General features: G+C 64.5%; 1 protein-coding gene across 12 annotated transcripts; it reads right to left on the reverse strand.

Annotated features, from left to right (window-relative positions):
* Positions 1-503: 503 nt before the first annotated feature.
* On the reverse strand, positions 504-24114 carry TNS2 (tensin 2). Of its 12 annotated transcripts, XM_054051560.1 has the most exons (26): positions 24019-24114; positions 22628-22727; positions 22265-22302; positions 21551-21586; positions 21382-21420; positions 20876-20925; positions 19126-19297; positions 18402-18452; positions 17828-17951; positions 16973-17036; positions 15712-15789; positions 14981-15093; positions 14249-14309; positions 13969-14038; positions 13062-13185; positions 12115-12180; positions 11917-12027; positions 5304-6323; positions 5078-5206; positions 4468-4611; positions 3722-3799; positions 2914-2991; positions 1947-2136; positions 1428-1496; positions 861-890; positions 504-761 (listed from the first exon to the last, which is right to left on the reverse strand). In XM_054051560.1, the coding sequence occupies exons 1-26, from the start codon at positions 24073-24075 to the stop codon at positions 617-619; spliced, it is 3237 nt and encodes a 1078-aa protein (XP_053907535.1). In that variant the 5' UTR covers positions 24076-24114; the 3' UTR covers positions 504-616. The 12 variants fall into 12 exon arrangements, with proteins under 12 accessions (XP_053907535.1, XP_053907537.1, XP_053907538.1 ...); XM_054051562.1 differs by lacking the exon at positions 21382-21420; XM_054051563.1 differs by lacking the exons at positions 21382-21420; positions 22628-22727 and having other exon boundaries at positions 24019-24049.
* Between the last annotated feature and the right edge of the window lie 556 nt (positions 24115-24670).

Here is a 24670-nt window from a genome sequence, read left to right on the forward strand (position 1 = left end):
ACTAAGAGACAGTTTGGGTTTATCTGTTGGCATTTGCACAAAGAGGGGGGGCTGTGACCCCCCCAAAGCTCAGTGCCCCCCCTTTACATCTCTGTGCCCCCCCAAAAGCTCAGTGCTCCCTTTTACAACTGTGCCCCCCCATATCTCTGTGCCCCCCCAAAGCTCTGTGGCCCCCCCAAAAGCTCATTGCCCCCCCTTACAGCTGTGCCCCCCCAAAAGCTCAGTGCTCCCTCTTACAACTGTGCCCCCCCAAAGCTCTGTGGCCCCCCCAAAAGCTCATTGCCCCCCCTTACAGCTGTGCCCCCAATCTCTGTGCCCCCCCCCCAAAGCTCTGTGCCCCCCCTTTACAGCTCTGTGCCCCCCCAAAAAGCTCAGTGTCCCCCCTTTTACATCTCTGTGCCCCCCATCTCTATGCCCCCCCTTTACAGCTGTGCCCCCCCAAATCTCAGTGCCCCCCCCCAATATCTATATATTAAGAAATATCTGCTTAAAGCTCATATCAATTCTTTTTTTTACACAAAAATAGACTTTGGTGGTGGTTTTTTTTTCCCCTCTGTGCCCCCCCCCAAAAAAAATCTATGGAAAAGGGGGGGGGGGGAGTCCCCCCCAAACCTCTTCACTTGCGTTGGGTCCCCAAAAGGACTTTGGTGACAAAGGTGACGATGGCGCTCGCCGGCTGCTCCGGGTCCAGTTCGGCAAAGAGGTGGCAGATATTGCCCCCCCCGGAGCCCCCCCCGCGCTTGGCCACGAACCCGAAGATCCTAAAGTTTTGGGGGGGGGGGGGAAAGGGGGGGGTCAGGATTGGGAGGGGGGGGGGGGGTCGTGTGTGTGTTCCCCTCCTTCTCATTGGGGTCACTCACTTGGAAGTGCTGCCGTCAGCGTTCGTCCACCTGAGGGGGGGGGGCCAAAAAAGGGGGGGGGGAGGGAAAGGGGGGGGGAAATAGGTTGTGCCCCCCCCCCCCCATTGTGAGAGCCTCTGTGACCCCCCACCGCCGCCATCCCATAATCACCCCCAGACACACACTGGTGACTCCCAATCCCAGTGCCCCCCCCCCCCCCAAAATCCCAGTGGCCCCCCCCATGCTGGTGCCTCCCAATCCCAGTGCCCCCCAAACTGGTGCCCCGCCCCCATACTGGTGCCTCCAATCCCACTCCCCCCCCCCAACTGGTGCCCCCCCAATCCCAGTGTCCCCCAAACTGGTGCCCCCCCCCCCAACATACTGGTGCCTCCCAATCCCAGTGCCCCCCCCCAAACTGGTGCCCCCCCCTCCCAACATACTGGTGCCTCCCAATCCCAGTGCCCCCCCCAAACTGGTCCCCCCCCCATCCCATTCCTCCCCCCCATCCCCATACTGGTCCCCCCCCATACTCGCCACCCCCCCCCCCCACCCAGTGCCCCCCCCTCCCCGTGCCCCCCCCCGCCCCACCTTCGCCCCTGGGGGTCTCCCCCGCAGTGGGTGATGCTGCTCACAGGGTAATGGCGGCGGAAGAACACCCTGGGGGGGGCACAGGGGGGGTGAGGACCCCCCTCATTTCCCGGGGGGGCCTTTCCAGGTGAAGGAATGGGCGTTGCGCCCCCCCCCCCCATGGATGGCAAAATGGGGGGGGGGGGGGGAATTGGGGGTTTGCCCCCCCCCAAAAAAAAAAAGTGTTGCTATGGGGGTGATGGGGGGGGGCAGTTAAGGTCCCCCCAGATGTTGGGGGGGGCAATTATGAGGGGGGGCTGTCGGGTTGGGGGGGGGGGGGCAATGCTGGGGGAGGGGGCTGTGGGTTTTTTTTGGGGGGGGTCGCAGGGGGGATATGGGTTTTTCTGGGGGGGTTCATGGGGGGATATGGGTTTTGGGGCGGTCGCAGAGGGGATATGGGGTTTTGGGGGGGTTCATGGGGGGATATGGGGTTTTGGGGGGGTCACGGGGGGGATATGGGTGTTTTTGGGGGGGTCCCACCTGCGTTGGCTGTCGGTGAGAGTGATGCCCTGCGCAGACACCTTGAAGTGGACGGTACAGGGGGGCGCTCGGGGGGGTCCCCCAAATCCTGGACCCCCCTCTTCTAAAATTGCCCCCCCCGCTTTGGCCACCGCCTGCGGCCCCGTCAGCGACTCCGTCTCCGCCGAACCCAAAAACAGCACACGGCACGCTGGGGGGGGGGGGGCAGGTCAGCTATGGCCCCCCCAAAATGGGGGTGACCCCCCCCAAACTGAGATATACCCCCCCAGACCCCCAAACTGAGATATGTCCCCCCCAAATTGAGATATGTCCCCCCAGACCCCCGCAAACTGAGATATGTAACCCCCAGACCCCCCCAAACTGAGATATGTACCCCCCAGACCCCCCCTCCCAGACCCTACCTGACACCCCCAAACTCCCAATCCCAGTGCCCCCCCCATGCTGGTGCCCCCCCCAATCCCAGTACCACCCATACTCGTGCCCCCCCAATCCAAGTGCCCCCCATCCCATTTTCCCCCCATGCTGGTGCCCCCCCCAATCCCAGTACCCCCCCATACTCGTGCCCCCCCAATCCCATTCCCCCCCCATACTGGTGGCCCCCCCCCCCAATCCCAGTGCCCCCTCCCCCAATCCCAGTGCCCCCCACATACTGGTGCCCCCCCCCCCCGTGCCCCCCCAATCCCATTCCCCCCCCATACTGGTGGCCCCCCCCCCCAATCCCAGTGCCCCCTCCCCCAATCCCAGTGCCCCCCCCATACTGGTGCCCCCCCCAATCCCATTCCCCCCCCATTCTTGTGCCCCCCCTCAATTCCCAGTACCCCCCCATACTGGTGCCCCCCCAATTCCCAGTACCCCCCCCATCCCATTCTCCCCACCATACTGGTGCCCCCCCCAATCCCAGTGCCCCCCCCATACTGGTGCCCCCCCCCAATTCCCAGTACCCCCCCCATACTGGTGCCCCCCCCACCTGCCCCCTGGCGCAGCAGATCGGCCGCGGTGCTGATGTTGGCGGGGGGGGGCACCTCGGGGGGGTCCTCCAGTGGGTCTGGGGGAGGGACAGGGGGGCACAAATTGGGGGGGGGGTTCCTGACGGGACCCCCGAAATCAACACCCCCCTCCCCACCCCCCCCGGGACTGGGGGGGACGGACAAGGAGGGGGGTAGCGAGACCCCTGGAGCTTGGGGGGGGGGGGGGGGCACATGAGGGCCGGGGGGGGGCACATGGGGTCTGGGGGGGCCATATGGGGGCTGGGGGGGCCATATAAGGGGCTGGGGGGGCACATGGGGGTGGGGGGGCCATAGGGGGGTGTAACACGAGGTCTTGGGGGGCCATATAGGGGTCTGGGGGGGCAACATGAGATCGGGGGGGGCACATGAGGGCTGGGGGGGTACATGGGGGTGTACCGTGGTCTTGGAGGGGCCACATGGGGTCTGGGGGGGCCATATAGGGGTCGGGGGAGGCACATGAGGGCTTGGGGGGGGGGAATATGGGGGTGTAATATGAGGTCTTGGGGGGCCATATAGGGGTCTGGGGGGGCAACATGAAGTCGGGGGGGGGGGCACATGGGGAGGGGCATATGGGGGTGTACCATGAGGTCTTGGGGGGTCATATAGGGATCTGGGGGGGCACATGGGGGCTGTTGGGGGGGAGAGACAAGTTGGGGGGGCACAGGCTGTGTCCATATTGGGGGGTCGGGGGGGGCAATTTGGGGGGTCAGGGCAAAGGGGGGGATTCGGGGGGGGTCACCCCAGGTTTTTTTTTGGGGGGGCACCCACCTTTGTGGGGGAGGCGCAGAGCACAGGGCAGAGACAGGGGGGTGCGGGAGTGCTGCAGCACCAGCGCAGGGAGGCTGCCTGTGGGGCAGCGACCCGTAGCGACCCATAGCGACCCACAGAGACCCACAGCGACCCATAGCGACCATAGGGACCCCAGAGACCCATAGGGACCCATAGAGACCCACAGCGACCCATAGCGACCCATAGAGACCCATAGCGACCCATAGGGACCCACAGCACCCTGTAGAGACCCATAGGGACCATAAGGACCTATAGAGACCCATAGCGACCACAGGGACCCCAGACACCCATAGGGACCCATAGAGACCCACAGCACCCCGTAGAGACCCATAGGGACCCCAGAGACCCATAGAGACCCACAGCGCCCTGTAGAGACCCATAGGGACCATAAGGACCCATAGAGACCACAGGGACCCCAGAGACCCATAGGTACCCATAGGGACCCCAGAGATCCATAGAGACCCATAGGGACCCATAGAGACCCATAGGGACCCCAGAGATCCATAGAGACCCATAGGGACCCCAGAGACCCATAAGGACCCATAGGGACGCACAGAGACCCATAGCGACCCCAGAGACCCATAGGGACCCATAGGGACCCCAGAAATCCATAGAGACCCAGAGGGACCCATAGAGACCCATAGAGACCCCTTAGCGACCCATAGAGACCCCTTAGCAACCCATAGAGACCCATAGGGACCCACATAGAGCCCACCCCCCCTCACCAAAGTGGGGTTCCTCGGGGCACCCCCTGATCTTGACTCCGCGGGGTCCCGTCTCGATGAGAAAATGCCGCACCAGCTGCTCCTGGGGGTCCCCTGGGAGGTTGGGGGGCAGCTCAGCACCCAGGGGTGCCCCCCAACCCAGTCCTGGAGGATGGGGTGCACAGCAGAGCCCGCTGGGCACCCCAAAATCTGCCGGGGGAGGGGGGGAAATCTATGGGGTAGGAGGAGGCTGGGGTGCTCTATGGGGTGCAGGGGGATGTGGGGTGCTGAGGGGGCTCTATGGGGTGCAGGGGGATGTGGGGTGCAGGGGGGCTCTATAGGGTGCTGAGGGGGCTCTATGGGGTGCAGGCTTTTGGGGGTTCCATGGGGAAAGGGGTAGTGCCAGGTTTTGGGAGGGGGCTTACAGGGTTTTGGGGCGGCTCCATGGTGGGGGGGGGAGATGGTGCTGGGTTTTAGGGTGCAGGGGGATTGTCGGCTTTTCGGGTGCAATAGGCATTGATGCCGTGTTTTAGAGTTCGGGGTGGGGTTTGTGCAGGATGTTTTGGGGTGCAAGGTGGGGGTTATAAGATTTTGGGTGGGATGATTCTGGGGTTTTTTGGGGTGTCCATACCCCGGGGGGGGCTCTGGCAGCGGGGGGGCACAGTGGCCACTTTCATGGCGAGTCCGAAGGCTCCCGGGAAGGAGCGACTGTGGCGCACGAGGAAGGAACCAGGGGGCTGCGCCTTCAGCAGGGCCACGGCTGGGGGGGGGGGCACCCACCGTCACCCCCACAGTGGGTGCCCCAAATATCAGGGAGGGGGGGTCCCCCCAATTCCCTCCCCCCCCAAACTCCATACCTTGGTCCCGAGACAACGCGGGTTTGTACCAGAACTTGGATGTCGCCTGCACGAAGGTGACACCGGGTTCAGGGGGGTCCTGGCACCCATGGGTGCCCCCCAAGTTGGGTTTGGGGGGGTCTTGATATCCATGGGTGCCCCCCAGGCTGGGTTTGGGGGGGTCTTGATAACCATGGGTGCCCCCGAGGTTGATTTTGGGGGCGTCTTGATACCCATGGGTGCCCCCCAGTTTGGAATCGGGGGGGTCTTGATACCCATGGGTGCCCCCCAGATTGATTTTGGGGGGGTCTTGATACCCATGGGTGCCCCCCAGTTTGGAATCGGGGGGGTCTTGGTACCCATGGGTGCGCCCCAGATTGATTTTGGGGGGCTCTTGATACCCATGGGTGCCTCCCAGTTTGGAATCAGGGGGCTCTTGGTACCCATGGGTGCCCCCCAGATTGATTTTGGGGGGCTCTTGATACCCATGGGTGCCCCCCAGTTTGGAATCGGGGGGGTCTTGATACCCATGGGTGCCCCCGAGGTTGATTTTGGGGGCGTCTTGATACCCATGGGTGCCCCCCAGGTTGGAATCGGGGGGCTCTTGATACCCATGGGTGCCCCCCAGATTGATTTTGGGGGCGTCTTGATACCCATGGGTGCTCCCCAGGTTGATTTTGGGAGGCTCTTGATACCCATGGGTGCCCCCCAGGTTGATTTTGGGGGAGTCTTGGAACCCATGGGTGCCCCCCTGGTTGGAATCTGGGGGGTCTTGGTACCCCTGGGTGCCCCCCAGGTTGGAATCAGGAGGGTCTTGGAACCCATGGGTGCCCCCCAGGTTGATTTTGGGGGGGTCCTGGCACCCCTGGGTGCCCCCCAGGCTGGGTTTGGGGGTGCAGACGAGGCTCGGGGGGGGCGACGCGGGCTCTCGGGGCCCCCCCGGTGCCGGTGGGAGCCTCTTCTCGGGCAGGGGGGGCTGCGGCGAGGGGGGCGTTTCGGGGGTCCCGATCCAGGGCCCCCCCTGCCCCGGGCTCCTCCGCTCTGGGGGGGGACACACCGCGCTCAGCACCCCACAAAGAGGCCTTTTGTGGCCACCAAAGCCCCCCCCCACGTGGCCACTAGCCCTCAGCAAGATCCAGTAGCCCCCAACGAGCCCCATTAGCCCCAAAGAAGCTCCAGTAGCCCCCAACAGGGCCCATTAGCCCCCAGTGAGTCCCATTGAGCCCCATTAGCCCCAAAGAAGCCCCATTAGCCCCCAACAGGGCCCATTAGCCCCCAATGAGCCCCATTAGCCCCAAAGAAGCCCCAGTAGTCCCCAATAAGCCCCAGTAGCCCCCAACGAGCCTCATTAGTCCCAATGAGCCCCATTAACCCCCAACAAACCCCATTAGCCCCCAACAAGCCTCACTAGCCCCCAGCAAGGCCTACTACCCCCCAAAGAAGCCCCATTACCCCCCCAAAAGACCCACTAGCCCCCCAACAAGACTCATTAGCCCCCAATGAGCTCTACTAGCCCCAACAAGGCCCAGTAGACCCCAAAGGAACCCCATTAGCCCCCTACGAGCCCCATTAGCCCCCAATAAACTCTACTAGCCCCTAACAAGCCTCACTAGCCCCAAAAGAAGCCCCACTAGCCCCCAGCAAGGCCCAGTAGCCCCCAACAAGACCCAGAAACCCCCAAACAAGGCCCATCGGCCCCCAACGAGCCCCATTAGCCCCCAACGAGCCCCACTAGCCCCAAAGAAGCCCCACCAGCCCCCATCAAGGCCCAGTAGTCCCCAATGAGCTCCATTAGCCCCCAGCAAGGCCTACTTGCCCCAAAGAAATCCCATTAGCCCCCCCAAAAAGCCCCAGTAGCCTCCCAACAAGCCCCATTAGCCCCCAGTAAGCCCCATTAGCCCCCAACGAGCCTCACTAGCCCCCAGCAAGGCCTACTAGCCCCACAAAAAGCCCCACAAAAAGCCCCACAAAAAGCCCCACAAAAAGCCCCACAAAAAGCCCCAACAAGGCCCAGTAGCCCCCAACAAGCCCCAGTAGCCCTAAATGAGCCCCACTAGCCCCCAACAAGGCCTATTAGCCCCCAAAGAAGCCCCATTAGCCCCCCCCAAAAGCCCCACTAGCTCCCCAACAAGCCCCATTAGCCCCCAATAAGCTCTACTACCCCCCAACAAGCCCCACTAGCCCCCAGCAAGGCCCAGTAGCCCCCAACAAGCCCTATTAGCCCTCAATGAGCCCAATTGGCCCCCAGCAAGGCCTACTAGCCCCCAAAGAAGCCTCATTAGCCCCCCAAAAAGCCCCACTAGCCCCCCACTGAGCCCCATTAGCCCCCAATAAGCCCCATTAACCCTCAACGAGCCTCACTAGCCCCCAGCAAGGCCTACTAGCCCCCAATAAGACCCATTAGCCCCCAACAAGACCTATTAGCCCCCAACAATACCCATTAGGCCCCAACGAGCTCATTAGCACCCAACAAGGCCCATTAGCCCCAAAGAAGCCCCATTAGCCCCCAACGAGCCCTACTAGCCCACAACAAGGCCCATTAGCCCCCAACGAGTCTCACTACCCCCAATAAGCCCCATTAGCCCCCAATAAGCCCTATTAGCCCTCAACAGGGCCCATTAGCCCCCAACAAGACCCATTAGACCCCTAAAAATCCCCACTAGCCCCTAACAAGGCCCACTAGCCCCAAAGAAGCCCCATTAGCCCCCAACAAGGCCCATTAGTCCCCAACGAGCCCTACTAGCCACCAGGGTGGCCCAGTAGCCCCCAACAAGCCCCATTAGCCTCCAATAAGCCACATTAGCCCCCAAGGAGCCCTATTAGCCCCCAATAAGCCCCACTTGCCCCCAAGAAGCCCCATTAGCCCCAATGAGCCCCATTAGCCGTAATGAGCCCCATTAGCCCCCCATAAGCCCCATTAGCCCCCAATAAGCCCCAGTAGCCCCCATCGAGCCCCAGTAGCCCCCACCGAGCTCCATTAGCCCCCGGCAAGGTCTACTAGCCCCCACGAGCCCCATTAGCCCCCAAGAATCTCCATTAGCCCCCAACAAGACCCATTAGCCTTCAACGAGCCCCATTAGCCCCAAAGAAGCTCCACTAGCCCCCAACGAGCCCCATTAGCCCCCAATGAGCCTCATTAGCCCCCAATGAGCCTCATTAGCCCAAATGAGCCCCATTAGCCCCCAACAAGCCCCATTAGCCCCAATGAGCCCCATTAGCGCCAAAGAAGCTCCACTAGCCCCCAACGAGCCCCATTAGCCCCCAATGAGCCCCATTAGCCCCCAACGAGCCCCATTAGCCCCAATGAGCCCCATTAGCCCCAAAGAAGCCCCATTAGCCCCAAAGAAGCTCCAGTAGCCCTCAACGAGCCCCATTAGCCCCCAATGAGCACCATTAGCCCCAAAGAAGCCCCATTAGCCCCCCCAATGAGCCCCATTAGCCCCAAAGAAGCCCCATTAGCCCCCAAAGAAGCCCCCCCCGACCCCCCCCCCCCCATGGCCACTAGCCCCCCACTAGCCCCTCACCTGGGGGTCCCTGGGGTTCCTCCATCTGGGGGTGCTGGTAGCCCACTTTGCCGCAGTGGTGGTCCCGGGGGGGTCCCCACCCCAAGCTGAACCCAGGGTGGCCGCAGTGGGGGCAAGCGGGGGGCGAGCGGGGGGGCAGGAGGCGAGGGGGACCCCCCCAGTCCTGTGTGTCCCCCCCTTGCTCTCTGTGCACCCCATAAATCGTGGGGGGCCCCTGGCAGTCCTGGCAGGGGCAGGGGGGGAGGCAGGTCCCCCAGCAGTTGGTAGCCACCCGCGGGGCGTCCGTAGCCACAGCGGGGGGGGCCCTCGGAAAGAGAGCGCTGCAGCCCCCGCTTCTCGCCCCCCAAAAAACGGGGGGTCAGGCTGCCCCGGCGGAGCAGGAGGGGGGGGAGGGACAGAGGAGTTGGGGGACTATGGGGGGGAGGGGGGGTCCCATGGGATATTGGGGTGCCATGGGAGGTTGGGGGGCTGTGGGGGGTTGGGGTCCCGTGGGATATTGGGGGGCTCTGGGGCGTTGGGGTCCCATAAGATATTGGGGTGCCATGGGAGGTTGGGGGGCTATGGGGTGTTGGGGGGCCATGGGGTGTTGGAGTCCCATGGGATATTGGGGTGCCATGGGAAGTTGGGGGGCTATGGGGTGTTGGGGTCCCATGGAGTGTTGGGGTCCCATGGAGTGTTGGGGTCCCACAAGATATTGGGGTCCCATGGGATATTGGGGTCTTCTGGGAGGTTGGGGTTCCATAGGGTGTTGGGGTCCCATAAGATATTGGGGTCCCATGAGATGTTGGGGTCTCATGGGATATTGGGGTCTCATGGAATATTGGGGTCCCATAAGATATTGGGGTCCCATAGGGCGCTGGGGTGTCATACGACGTCAGGGCCCCGTAGGATGTTGGGGTGCCATAGGGTTCTGGGGTGCCCTGGGATGTCGGGGTGGCGCCGTGGGATATGGGGGACCCGTGGGATATTGGGGTTCCATAGGGTTCTGGGGTACCCTGGGATGTTGGGGTGCCCCCATAGGGTGCTGTGCTCCCGTGGGACACTGGGGACCCCTGGGATGTTGGGGTGCCATACGGGGAGGGGCTCTCGTGGGGTGCTGGAGTGCTGCGAGATGTTGGGGTCCCGTGGGATATTGGGGTGCCCTCATAGGATATCGGGGTGCTCCCATGGGATGCTGGGGTGCCCTCATAGGGTTTTGGGGTGCCATAGAGTGCTGTGGCCCCATAGGATGTCAGGCTGCTCCCATGGAGTTTTGGGGTACCCTCAGAGGATATTGGGGTGCTCCCATGGGTCGGTGGAGTGCTGTGGGATACTGGGGTGCTCCCATGGGATATTGGGGTGCCATAGGGTGCTGCGGCCCCATAGGCTGACGGGGTGCTCCCAACGGATATTGGGGTGCTCCCATGGGATATTGGGGTGCCATAGGGCGCTGCGGCCCCACAGGCTGTTGGGGTGCTCCCATGGGATATTGGGGTGCCCCCATGGGATACTGGGGTGCCCTCATAGTATTTTGGGGTGCCTCCATATGGTTTTGGGGTGCCCCCATGGGATGTTGAGGTGCAGTAGGGCCCCAGGCTACCCCCATAGGATATTGGGGTGCCCTCCGAGGATATTAAGGCGCTCCCATGGGCTGTTGGGGTGCCCCCCTGGGCTGGGTGGGTTTCAGGGTGCTCGCCCCCCCCGCAGCCCCCCAACAGCCTCTCCAGCTCCTGCTGCTCCGCTGGGGTTGGGGGGGGGCGTCGGGGGGGCCCCTCGGGGTCGGGGGGTGTCCCGGAGTCCCCCCCGGGAGTTTTGGGGGGCAGCGGCTTCTGCACCCGCGCATAGGGGCTGCCGTCCAGGGGTCCCCGAGTGTGCGACACATCTGGGGGGGCGGGGGGGGGGGGTCACCATGGGAGATGCACCCCGAGACACCCCCATACACAGACACCCCCTCCGGGACCCCCCGAATCCTCTGAGACACCCTCGAACCCTCTGAGAGCCCCCCCAAACCCCCTGAGAGCCCTCTGAACCCCCTGAGGGCCCCCCCCAAACCCTCTGAGACACCCCCGAACCCTCTGAGAGCCCCCTGAACCCTCTGAGATCCCTCCTAACCACCTGAGAGCCCCCCCAAACCCTCTGAGACACCCCTGAACCCCCTGAGAGCCCCCCAAACCCCCTGAGACACCCCCAAACCCTCTGAGACACCCCGACCCCTCTGAGACCCCCCCGAACCCCCTGACAGCCCCCCCAAACCCTCTGAGACACCCCAAACTCTCTGAGACTCCCCGAACCCCCTGAGAGCCCCCTGAACCCCCTGAGAGCCCCCCCAAACCCTCTGAGACACCCCCGAACCCCTGAGAGCCTCCCCAAACCCTCTGAGACCCCCTGAACCCCCTGAGAGCCCCCCCAAACCCTCTGAGACACCCCCCGAACCCCTTGAGAGCCCCCTGAACCCCCTGAGGGCCCCCCCAAACCCTCTGAGACACCCCCCGAACCCCCTGAGAGCCCCCTATGCACCCCCTGAACCCCCCGAGACCCCCCAAATCCTCTGAGACCCCCCCATTCACCCCTTGAACCCCCCGAAACCCCCTGGGTCCCCCCCCTGAATTCCCTAAGACCCCCCTAAACCCCCTGGGAACCCCCCGAACCCCCTTGTACCCCCCCATGCACCCCCTAGACCCCCCCAAACCTTTGCCCCCACCCCCCAAACCCTCTTGTACCCCCCCCCGCACCCCCTGGACCCCCCCAAACCCTTATGGACCCCCCCCCCGCACCCCTTGGACCTCCCCCTGCGTACCCCGAGACCCCCTAGGACCCCCCCCCCCCCCGAACCCCCTAGATCCCCCCCCCGGGGACCCCCTCTGAAGTGGGGGCACCCACCCCCCTCCGTGGCTCTTGGAGGTTAGGGGGGCCGGGTGTCCCCAAAGTGGGGGTCCCCGGAGGGGGGGGGGGGGCAAAGTGGGGGTCCCTATGCCCTTGCGGGGGGGTCCCTATGCTCTGGGGGGGGGGGGTCCTTTGTGCCCTTGTGGGGGTCCCTATGCCCTTTGGGGGTGTCTTCCTGCCTTGGGGGGTTCCCTATGCCCTTGGGGGGGGGTGTCCCGAAATTGGGGTGCCCCCCATCCCCCCCTTACCCTCGAGGCTGTCCTGGTGGCGCAGGTTGAAGCCCTCGTAGGAGCCGCGGCGTAAGTCGGGGTCCCCCACACTGTAATCGACACTGGGGGGGCTGCGGGGGGGGGTCCACCCTTGGGGGAGGGGGGAGAGGGGTGAAGTGGGGGACCAATTTCCGCCCCCCCCCCCCCCCCCAAAAAAAAAAGGTGCCCCCCTCAAACCTTGGATCTTCTCGGGGCCCGAAGAGAAGACGAGTTCAACGCTGGCGTCGGGGGGGAAGCGATCGTCTGGGGGGGGGGGGGGGGCATGGGGTTAGGGGGGACTGAGCACCCCAAAAACTCATTCTGTCACACCCCCACACCCCGGGCATGGGGGACCCCCCCAGAGCCCCCCTTCCATACCCCCCCAACTCCCCATGGCCCCCCCAAACCCCCAAACCCCCATCACCCCCAAACCCCCCAACTCCCCCATGACCCCCCAACTCCCCACAAACCCCATCACCCCAAAACCCCCTCATGACCCCTCTGAGTCTCCCAAACCCCCATGACCCCCCCAACTCCCCATGACCCCCCAACTCCCCATGACCCCCCCAAACCCCCATCACCCCCAAACCCCCATGACCCCCCAACTCATCATGACCCCCCCAAACCCCCCAACTCCCCATGACCCCCCCAAACGCCATCACCCTCAAACCCCAATCACCCCAAAACCTCCCAACTCCCCATGACCCCCCAAGCCCCATCACCCCCAAACCCCCCAAACCCCCATGGCCCCCTTCAAACCCCTATGACCTCCCCAACCCCCATGACCCCCTCAATTCCCCACGACCCCCCCAAATCCCCATGGCCCCCCCAAACCCCATCACCCCCAAACCCCCATGGCTCCCCCAAACCCCTATGACCTCCCCAACCCCCACAACCCCCCCAAACCCCCATGGCCCACCCAAACCCCCATGACTCCCCAAACCCCTATAACCCCCCAACACCCTATGACCCCCCCAAACTCCATCACCCCCAAACCTCCCAAATCCTCATGACCCCCCAGACCCCATGGCCCCCCCCAAGCCCCCCAAACCCCATGACCCCCCTAACCCCTATGACCCCCCCAATTCCCCACGCCCCCCCCCCCCCAACGCCCCGTGGCCCCCCCAGAGGCGGTGCCCCCCCACCTGCCCAGGCCCCATCGAGCTCGTCCTTGCGCAGCTCGAGTCGAGCGCCGCGCAGAGTGCACGTGTGGAACTGCAGCCGGAACAGCCCCTCGCGGCCCCCCCCGCGCCGCTGGTAGCACTTCACCTGCAAAGCACGTGGGCACCTGCACCCCAAAACCTCGACACCCCTATATATGCACCCCCAAACCCCATGACCCCCCCAAGCCCCCTCAGCCCCCTCAAACCCCATCACCCCCAAACCCCTCCAAACCCCTATGACCCCCCAAACCCCATGATCCCCAAACCTTTGCACCCCTGTATATGCACCCCAAACCTCGGCACCCCTCCCACCTGCACCCCCAAACCTCAGCACCCCCGTATATGCACCCCCAAACCTCGGCACCCCTCCTAGATGCACCCCCAAACCTCAGCACCCCTCCCACATGCACCCCCAAACCTCTGCACCCCTGTTTATGCACCCCCAAACCTCGGCACCCCTCCCACCTGCACCCCCAAACCTCGGCACCCCTCCCACATGCACCCCCAAACCTTTGCACCCCTCCTAGATGCACCCCAAAACCTCGGCACCCCTTCCACCTGCACCCCCAAACCTTTGCACCCCTCCCACATGCACCCCCAAACCTCGGCACCCCTCCCACCTGCACCCCCAAACCTCGGCACCCCTATATATGCACCCCCAAATCCCATGACCCCCCCCAAGCCCCCTCAGCCCCCCCAAACCCCTATGACCCCCCAAACCCCATGACCCCCAAACCTTTGCACCCCCATATATGCACCCCCATACCTTGGCACCCCTTGCACACACACACCCTTGCACCCCCAAACCTTTGCACCCCTTAAACCCCCTCTTTGCACCCCTTAACCCCCCCTTTGCACCCCTTGCCCCCCCCTTTTGCCCCCCCCTCACCATCACGTCCCCCTTGAGCAGCAGCGCGGGCTCCAGGGTGATACAGAGGCTTTGGGGTTCGGGGGTGCTGCTGGGGATGGGGGGACAGAAAGGGGGGGGGCAGTGAGGGTTGGGGTGCAGAATCCCACCCCAGGCACAAAGGAGGGGGGTGAGGGTTTGGGGGGGGCACTGCCCCCCCCCCAGATGCAGAATTTGAGGGGTGATGCCTGGGGGGGGGGCAGGAGAAGAGAAGGGGGGCTGGGGGGGGCGGGACCCCCCCTTTTTTGGGAGGGGCACTCACTAGACCCCCGAAGTGTAGACGAGCTGCAGCGACTGATAGATCTTCAGGAAAGGCTGAAAATCTGGGGGGGGCAGAGAGGTTTGGGGGGGCTGGGGGGGGGGCAGGGAATGGGGGCGGGAATGGGGGGTGGGATGGGGGAAAATGGGGGGTGATTGGGGGGAGGGAATGGGGGGGGGTGAGGTGGAGAAATAGGGGGGCAGGAGTCGGGGGGGACAGGGCATGGGGGGGTCTGGAATGGAGAGAAATGGGGGGCTGGGGTGGGGGAGTTGGGGGGCAAGGGGGGGTTTGGGGGGCTGGATGGGGGAGTGGGGGGGGCAAGGGGGGGTTTTGGGGGGGCTGGGGTGGGGGAGTTGGGGGGCAAGGGGGGGTTTTGGGGGGCTGGATGAGGGAGTTGGGGGGCAAGGGTGGGTTTTGGGGGGCTGGATGGGGGAGTTGGGGGGGAAGGGGGGTTTTGGGGGGCTGGATGGGGGAGTTGGGGGGCAAGGGAGGGGTTTGGGTGGCTGGATGAGGGAGTTGAGGGGCAAGGGGGGGGTTTGGGGGCTGAATGGGGGAGTTGGGGGGCAAGGGGGAGGTTGGGGGGCTGGCTGGGGGGGCAGTGGGTTTTGGGGGGGTGAGATGGGGAAGATGGGGGGAAATGGGGGAGATGGGGTGAGAGGTGGGAATGGGGGGGGGTTGGAATGGGGGTGGGGGGGGGGGGTTGGTTTTTGGGGTGCCCCGGGGGGGGTCACTGACCGTGCCCGGGGTGGAAGGCGGGCAGGGGGGGCAGCAGGACGTGGTGCAGGAAGAGGGGACTGCTGTTCATCCGGATGGAGCCCCCCAAGAGCCCCCCCAGACTGGAGATGTACCTGAGGAGGGGGGGGGCAGCACTACTGCACCCCAAAACCCAGAGCACCGCCACACACACACCCCAATATCCACAGACCCCCAAAACCCATCCCCCCTTTCCCCCAACTCCCCCATCCAGCCCCCCAAAACCCACTGCCCCCCCTCTGCCCCCCAACTCCCCCATCCAGACCCCCAAAACCCACTACCCCTCCTCTGCCACCCAACTCCCCATCCAGCCCCCAAAACCCACTGCCCCCCCTCTGCCCCCCAACTCCCCATCCAGCCCCCCAAAACCCACTGCCCTCCTCTGCCCCCCAACTCCCCATCCAGCCCCCCAAAACCCACTGCCCCCTCTGCCCCCAACTCCCCCATCCAGCCCCCCAAAACCCACTGCCCCCCTCTGCCCCCCAATTCCCCCCTCTGCCCCCCAACTCCCCCATCCAGCCCCCCAAAACCCACTGCCCCCCTCCGCCCCCCAACTCCCCCATCCAGCCCCCAAACCCCATACCCCCATACCCCCAACTCCCCCCCAGCCTCCCAAAACTCCCCCTGCCCCCTCTGCCCCCCAACTCCCACCCCAGCCCCCCGAAACCCCCCCGTGCCCCCCAACTCCCCCCCAGCCCCCCCTTTCCCCCCACCTCCTCTGCGATGGCTGCAGTGTCACCTTCTCCTCACAGAATTTCCTCATGCTCAGAGTGCTCAGCGCCTGCTCAGCACTGGGGGGGGGGACATCAGGGACCCCCCATGTGCCCCCCACCCACCCCTGGGACCCCCCATACCCCCCCATACCCCCCTGTGCCCCCCTATACCCCCATTACCCCCCCTATGCCCCCATAACCCCCCCATACCCCCCCCGTGCCCCCCATGCCCCTCATGACCCCCATACCCCCCATGACCCCCCCATACCTCCCTGTGTCCCCCTAGACCCCCATGACCCCCCCACACCCCCATGACACCCCCATACCCCCCATGACCCCCCCATACCCCCCTGTGCCCCCCCACACCCCCATGACCCCATGACCCCCTATTCTCCCCTCTGACCCCCCATACCCCCATAACCCCCCTGTGCTCCTCATGATCCCCCATACCCACCATGACCCCCCATTCCCCCTGTGCCCCCCATACCCCCCTGTGCCCCCCATTACCCCTGTGCCCCCCATACCCCCCTGTGCTCCCCATTACCCCCCTGTGCCCCCCATTACCCCTGTGCCCCCCATACCCCCCTGTGCTCCCCATTCCCCCCCTGTGCCCCCCATTCCCCCTGTGCCCCCCATTACCCCCTGTGCCCCCCATTACCCCCCTGTGCCCCCCATACCCCCCTGTGCCCCCCATTACCACCCTGTGCTCCCCATTCCCCCTGTGCCCCCCATATCTCCCTGTGCCCCCCATACCCCCCTGTGCTCCCCATACCACCCTGTGCTCCCCATTACCCCCCTGTGCCCCCCATACCCCCCTGTGCCCCCCATTACACCCCTGTGCCCTCCATACTCTCCATGACACCCCATACCCCCTTGTGACCCCCTATACGCCCATTACCCCCCTGTGCCCCCCATTCCCCCTGTGCCCCCCATTACCCCCCCGTGCCCCTCATACCCCCCTGTGCCCTCCCATACCCTCCTGTGCCCCCCATTACCCCCCTGTGCTCCCCATAACCCCCCCATAACCCACTGTGCCCCCCCATACCCCCCTGTGCCCCCCACACCCCCCATGACCCACCATACCCCCCCAGTCCCACATTATGCCCCCCCAGATCCCCTCCATCCTCTCTGCTTCTCGCCCCCCCCTTTGACTCCCTCCCCCCTCAACGCCCCCATAACCCCCCCATACCCCTCTGTGCCCCCCCATCCCTGCCCCCCCCTTTCCCAGTCCCTCCCAGTCCCTCCCAGTACCCCCCCCCACCTGGCACACACGTTGCTGTAGTGCATATACGCTGCCACGATGACCCCCGTCTTGCCTTTGCTGCCCGGGGGGGGGGGGGGGGGGGGCGTCAGGGACCCCCATAGCCCCCCAATACCCCCTCAGCCCCCCATAGCCCCCCAATACCCCCCCAGTCCCCCCCATAGCCCCCATTAATCCCCCTCAGCCCCCCATAGCCCGCCAATACCCCCTCAGCCCCCCCATAGCCCCCTTTAATCCTCCCAGACCCCCATAGCCCCCATTACCCCTGCAGCTCCCCCATAGCCCCCCAATACTCCCCAGACCCCCCATTAACCCCTCATAGCCCCCATAATCCCCCCCGACCCCCCATAGTCCCCCAATACCCCCAGACCCCCCATTAACCCCTCGTAGCCCCCATAACCCCCCCGACCCCCCATAGCCCCCCATAACCCCCCCAGACCCCCCAATACCCCCCAATAACCCCCAGACCCCCCATTAACCCCCCATAGCCCCCCCCACAGCCCCCCCCTATGGCTCCCTATGATCCCTATAGCCCCCCATAACCCCCCCATGGCTCCCTATGACCCCTATAGCCCCCCATAGCCCCCCCATAGCCCCCCCCATGGCTCCCCATGACCCCTATAGCCCCCCCTAACCCCCCTATAGCCCCCCCATGGCTCCCCATGACCCCTATAGCCCCCCATAACCCCCCTATAGCCCCCCCATGGCTCCCTATGACCCCTATAGCCCCCCATAACCCCCCGATAGCCCCCCCATGGCTCCCTATGACCCCCATAGCCCCCCAAAACCCCCCTATAGCCCCCCTATGGCTCCCTATGACCCCTATAGCCCCTATACCCCCCCGGTGCCCCCCAACCTTGCAGTGCAGCACAGCCACATTTTGAGGGTGTCCCCTCAGCCACCCCTCGAGGGCTTTGCAGATGGAGCAGAGTTTGTCCAGGGGGGGTGCGTGCAGGTCGGGCCACGCGAACTCCTGCACCTGCGGGGGGAACCGTCACCCCAAGGGACACCCCAAAACCCTGGGAGCACCCCAAAACCCTGGGAGCACCCCCAAACCCCTGGGAGCACCCCCAAACCATGGGAACACCCCCAAATCCTGAGAGCACCCCCAAAACCCTGGGGACACCCCCAAACCTGGGGATTCCCCCCAGCTCTGGGAACCCCCCCAAGCCCTGGGACCCCCCCAAAACCGTGGGAGCCCCCCCAAACCTTGAGGACCCCCCCAAATCCTGGGGACATCCCCCAAAACAGGGGGACACCCCGAAACCAGGGGGACAACCCCCAAAACCCTGGGGACAACCCCCAAACCCTGAGGACACCCCCAAAACCATGGGGACACCCCCAAACCATGGGGACAACCCCCAAAACCCTGGGGACACCCCCAAAACCATGGGGACCCCCCCAAAATCTGGGGACCCCCCCTTCACACCTTGGGGTTCAGGCGAACAATGTCCCGACGCTTCTCAGAGAGGTTAAAGATCTGTTGGGGGGTGAGAGAGCCAGAGGGGAAACTGAGGCACAGCCCCAGCTTGGGGGGTTAAAGGTGAGTGGGGGGGAGGGGAACCCCGTGTTGGTCTCCATGACCCCATGATAACCTCATGATGACCCCATGTTGACCCCATGACCCCATGTTGGTCCCCATTGACCCCATGACCCCATGTTGACTCCCATTAACCCTGTGTTGGTCCCCATTGACCCCATGTTGACCCCATGACCCCAAGTTGGTCCCCATGACCCCGTCTTCATTCCCATTGACCCCATGTTGATCCCCATTGACCCCATGTTGACCCCATGACTCCATATTGACTCCCATTGACCCCATGTTGACTCCCATGACCTCATGTTGATCCCCATTGACCCCATGTTGATCCCTATTGACCCCATGTTGATCCCCATTGACCCTGTATTGATCCCCATTGACTCCATGTTGACCCCATTGACCCCATGTTGGCCCCATGACCCCAATTTGGTCCACATGACTCCATGTTGACCCCATTGACCCCATGTTGACCCCATTGACCCCATGTTGGCCCCATGACCCCAATTTGGTCCACATGACTCCATGTTGACCCCCACTGACCCCATGTTGACCCCATGACCTCATCCTGGTCCCTCCTGCCCTCCATCCCCCCCCCCCGGTGCTGTGTCCCCACCATGTAGTGGTCGCGGTGGCGGGAGGCCATCATGGCGGCCACCTCGCGCAGGTGCCGCCGGTACCGGGGTTCATCGAGGGCGGGAGGGAAGCGGAGGCAGATGATTCGCTCCGTCACGTACGTGAGGTCGAAGGGGAAGTCGCGCTCCAACACCTGCTCAAGGCTGAGGGTCCTGCGCCAGGGGGACCCCGAAACCTGAGCCTCAGGGACCCCAAAACTTGAGCCTCGGGGACCCCAAAAAACCCAGAGCCATGGGGACCCCGAAACCCAGAGACACGGAGACCCCAAAACCTGAGCCACAGGGACCCCAAAAAACCCAGAACCATGGGGACCCCAAAACCCGGAGCCATGGGGACCCCAAAACCTGAGCCACGGGGTCCCCAAAAAACCCAGAACCATGGGGACCCCCGAAACCTGAGCCACAGGGACCCCAAAACCTGAGCCATGGGGACCCCAAAAAACCCAGAACCATGGAGACCTCAAAACCTGAGCCACGGGGACCCCAAAAAACCCAGAACCATGGGGACCCCAAAACCTGAGCCACAGGGACCTCAAAACCTGAGCCACGGGGACCCCGAAAAACCCAGAACCATGGAGACCCCAAAACCTGAGCCACGGGGACCCCGAAAAACCCAGAACCATGGGGACCCCAAAACCTGAGCCATGGGGACCCTGAAACCCAGAACCATGGGGACCCCAAAACCCAGAACCATGGAGACCCCGAAACCTGAGCCACAGGGACCCCAAAAAACCCAGAACCATGGGGACCCCAAAACCTGAGCCACGGGGACCCCGAAAAACCCAGAACCATGGGGACCCCAAAACCCGGAGCCATGGGGACCCCAAAACCTGAGCCACGGGGTCCCCGGAAAACCCAGAACCATGGGAACCCCAAAACCCAGAACCATGGGGACCCCGAAACCTGAGCCACAGGGACCCCAAAACCTGAGCCATGGGGACCCCAAAAAAACCAGAACCATGGAGACCTCAAAACCTGAGCCACGGGGACCCCGAAAAACCCAGAACCATGGGGACCCCAAAACCTGAGCCACAGGGACCCCGAAAAACACAGAACCATGGGATCCCGAAACCTGAGCCATGGGAACCCCAAAACCCTGAGCCACGGGGACCCCAAAACTGGAGCCATGGGAACCCCAAAACCCTGAGCCACGGGGACCCCAAAAAACCCCAACCCTGGAGACCCCAAACCGTGAATCCTGGAGACCCCAAAACCCGGAGCCACGGGGAGCCCCAAAAAACCCAACCCCGGAGACCCCAAAACCTGAATCCTGGAGACCCCAAAACTCTGAGCCACGGGGACCCCAAAACCTGAGCCACGGGAACCCCAAAACCTGAGCCATGGGGACCCTAAACTCTGAGCCACGGGGACCCCAAAACCTGAGCCACGGGAACCCCAAAACCTGAGCCATGGGGACCCTAAACACTGAGCCATGGGGACCCCAAAAATCCCCAACCCTGGAGACCCCAAACCCTGAATCCTGGAGACTCCAAAACCCGGAGCCACGGGGACCCCAAAACCTGAGCCACGGGGACTCCCAAAAACACCAACCCTGGAGACCCCAAAACCTGAGGGACGAGGACCCCAAATCCTGAGTCCAGGGGACCCCAAAACCTGAGGTCCTCCCCCACAGCCCCCCAAAACCCCCCTGTCACCCCTCTAGATCCCCCAAACCCCCCCCGTCCCCCCCAAATTCCCCCTGTACCCCCAAACCCCCCTGTACCCCCAAACCTGGGCAGAGTGCTGCGCTGCCGAGAGCCATTGAGGGACTTGGTGGACCCCTAAGTTGGGGGACAATGGGGGGAGTTGGGGGGCAATGGGGGGAGTTGGGGGGCAGTGGGGAGTTGGGGGCGATGGGGGAGTTGGGGGGCAATGGAGGGAGTTGGGGGGCAATGGGGGGAGTTGGGGGGCAGTGGGGAGTTGGGGGGTGATGGGGGAGTTGGGGGGCAGTGGGGAGTTGAGGGGTGATGGGGGAGTTGGGGGGCAATGGGGGGAGTTGGGGGGCAGTGGGGAGTTGGGGGGTGATGGGGGAGTTGGGGGGCAATGGGGGGAGTTGGGGGGCAGTGGGGAGTTGAGGGGCGATGGGGGAGTTGGGGGGCAATGGAGGGAGTTGGGGGGCAAGGGGGGAGTTGGGGGCAAGGGGGGAGTTGGGGGGCGATAGGGGGAGTTGGGGGGAAATGGGGGGAGTTGGGGGGCAATGGAGGAGTTGGGGGGCGATGGGGATTTGGGGGTCTCACTGTGTGGTCGCTGCGCCGCGCGGGGGTCGTGTTCCTCCTCTGTGGGGCAGAGAGCGCTATGGGGCGCTATGGGGCGGGGGGGGGGTCGTGCCGGGCCCGCTATGGGGCAGGAGGTGGGGGGTTCGGCCTCAGTTTCCCCTCTTGGGGGCGGTTTTTGGGGGTCACTCACCATGTCGGGGGGGGGCAGCGCCTGGCACGGGGGCACCTGGAAAAGGGGGGTCACCTCTGCCCCATAGCGGGACCCACAGAAGGACCCCCACCCCACAGAGACCCCAGAGAGGGACCTCTGCCCCATAGAGGAGCCCCATAGAGGAACCCCATAGATGGACCCCAGACCCATAGAGTAACCCCATAGATGGACCTCAGCCCCATGGATGAACCCCATAGAGGGACCCCCGCCCCATAGAGGGACCCCCGCCCCATAGATGAACCTCAGCCCCATAGATGAACCCCATAGAGGAATCCCTGCCCCATAGATGCACCTCAGCCCCATAGAAGAACCCCCTAGAGGGACCCCTGCCCCATAGATGAACCTCAGCCCCATAGATGAACCCCATAGAGGAATCCCTGTCCCATAGATGGACCTCAGCCCCATAGAAGAACCCCCTAGAGGGACCCCCGCCCCATAGATGGACCCCAGCCCCATAGATGAACCCCATAGGGGGATCCCTGCCCCATAGATGGACTCCAGCCCCATAGATGAACCCCATAGAGGGATCCCCGCCCCATAGATGGACCCCATAGATGGACCCCCGCCCCATAGATGAACCCCATAGAGGGACGTCAGCCCCATAGATGGACCCCAGACCCCCTCCCCGCCCCATAGAGGCATATGGGGGGGGGTGAGGTCTGGGGGGGTCTTTGGGGGTCCCCCCCACCTTACCTTGGCCTCGCAGCGCTTGTGGCTGGTGAGCTTACAAACTGCGGGGGGGGGCACAGGGCATGAGGACCCCCCCAATCCCCCCAAAACTAGTTCAAACCACCAGTATCCCCAGTAACCCCCCCAATGCCCATCTCCTCTGACCCCCCCCTCAGCCCCCACATATCTACACCCCCCCATAGACCCCCCCAAATCCTCCATCTCCCCTCCAACCCCCCCTCAGCCCCCCCATATCTGCCCCCCCCCCCCTCCAGGACCCCCCAAACCCTCCAACACCCCCATATCTGCCCCCCCCCCCCCACTTCATGGGGTCCCCACACTCGGGGGGGGTCCCGTGGCGGGGGTGGGTGGTTTTTGGGGGTTCACCTCTGCAGATGAGGCCCTGAGGGCCGAGGGGGTCCCCACAAGCGGCGCAGAGCCCCCCCCTGCGGAACCCCTTCTCTCGGAAGCTGTGGGGCGGGGGGGGCTGTGGGGGGGGCAGAGAGGGATGAGGGGGGATCACCCCCATATCCCCCCATATCCCCCATATCCCCCATATCCCCATATCCTCATATGCCCCATATCCCCAATATCCCCATATCCCCCCATATCCCCCCCCTCAGTTCGTGTCTCAGTGCAGGAAATGGGATGAAGGGATGGGGGGGGCCTTCCTCCCCCCCCCGATGGGATCAGCGTTTTCCCACGGCCGAGGGGGGGGGGGGGCGTGGGAAAAAGGATACAATGGGGGGGGGGCACGGGAGGGGGGGGGCAGAGAATGGGACCCCCCCAGACCTCACACACCCCCCCAGACCCCCAAACCTTCCCCTCCATGACTCCCCCCTCCCAGGACTCCCTCAAATCCCCCCCAAAGACCCCCCCAGACCTTCCCCCCCCCCCCCCCCAGGACCCCTCCAATACCCCTCCCAGACCCCCCTCAGACCCCCAAAGACCCCCCAAACCTTCCCCTCTATGACTGCCCCCCCGGATCCCCCCAAAAAGAACCCCCCAGACCTCTCACACACCCCTAGGACCCCCCAAAGACCTCCCAAATCTTCCCCTCCATGACTCCCCCCACACTGAGACACCCCCAAGTCCCCCCCAAAGACTCCCCCAGACTTCCCCCCCCCCTCCGTCAGGACCCCCCAAAGACTCCCCCAGACCTTCCTCCCCCCCTTAGGACCCCCCAAATCCCCCCACCTGGGACCTCCAAGGACCCCCAAACCTTCTCCTCCATGACTGTGTGTCCCCCCCCCCAGACCTCCAGGACCCCCAAAGTCCCCCCCAGGTCCCCCCCCAAAAAACCCCTCCAGACCACCTTCCCCCCCCCAGGACCCCCCCAATCCCCCCCCAGACCCCCAAAGACCCCCCCAAACCTTCCCCTTCATGACTCCCCCCACACCGGGACCCCCCCAAGTCCTCCCCAAAGACCCCCCCAGACATTCCGACCCCTCCAAAGACCCCCCCATGACCCCCCCAGACCCCCAAAGAACCCCCCAAGCCTTCCCCCCATGATTCCCCCCCACACCGAGACCCCCCAGGTCCCCCCGAAAGACCCCCCCAGACCTCACCCACCCCTCCAGGACCCCCAAAGTCCCCCCCAAAACCCCCCCCCCAGACCACCTTCCCCCACCCAGGACCCCCCTCCCCAATCCCCCCCCAGACCCCCAAAGACCCCCCAAACCTTCCCCTCCATGACTCCCCCCACTCTGAGACCCCCCCAAGTCCACCCCCAGACCTTCCCCCCCCTCAGGACCCCCCCAACCCCCCCCCCCCCGTACCGTCTCGTTGCGCCCCAGAGCCCTCAAGAGAGTCCCCATCGCCCCCGGGGGTTTCATAGCGGGGGTGGGGGTGAGGGGGGGGTGTCCCCCACAAAATGGAGGGGTCGGGGGGGGTCTAAGAGCCTCTGGGGACCCCTCGTTCTTCTTCCCGAGGAAGGATCCGCCCCGGTTTCCGCGCACTCGGAGCCGCTTCCCGTCCCCGGGGGGGGGACACGGGGGGGGACAACGACATCCCGAGGTGTGTGTGTGGGGGGGACACAGCGACAAAGAAAGAGGGAGGGACAGTGATAAAGTTGGGGGGGACACAGCGAGAAAGCGACCGGGGCGGGGGGGCGCTGAGAACGGGGAGAATCGTGACACGAGTGAAGCCGCTGCCTCAGTTTCCCCTTTTTGTTTCCTATTTTTAGCTTCCCCCCCCCCAAAAAAAATGGAAAAACACAGGGAATCACCCCAAAAATAACCGCCCCCCTCTTTTTCAATCCCCCTCCCCATGATGAGACACCCCCCCCTCCTCCCTTTTGCCCCCCCTCCCCCCCCTTTGTTAACCCCTAAAGGTTTGAGCCGGGCAGGAAGGGGTTAATAAGATGCGGTTAACGATATAGGGGGGGACCACCCCCCCCAAAAAAAAGGTTGGGGGGGGGGGGTCTGGGAC

The sequence above is a fragment of the Cuculus canorus genome, chromosome 29, assembly GCF_017976375.1.
Source record: "Cuculus canorus isolate bCucCan1 chromosome 29, bCucCan1.pri, whole genome shotgun sequence".
Lineage (NCBI taxonomy): Eukaryota > Metazoa > Chordata > Aves > Cuculiformes > Cuculidae > Cuculus > Cuculus canorus.

Coding starts and splice junctions, on each gene's coding strand:
- TNS2 (XM_054051553.1), bottom strand. CDS start 20,079: ATGGCTCAGGTTTTGGGGTCCCTGTGGCTCAGGTTTCGGGGTCCCCAT. Junction 12,028..12,114: donor GGGCCCCGAGAAGATCCAAG/GTTTGAGGGGGG, acceptor CCCTCCCCCAAG/GGTGGACCCCCCCCCGCAGC. Junction 762..860: donor GCTGACGGCAGCACTTCCAA/GTGAGTGACCCC, acceptor CCAAAACTTTAG/GATCTTCGGGTTCGTGGCCA.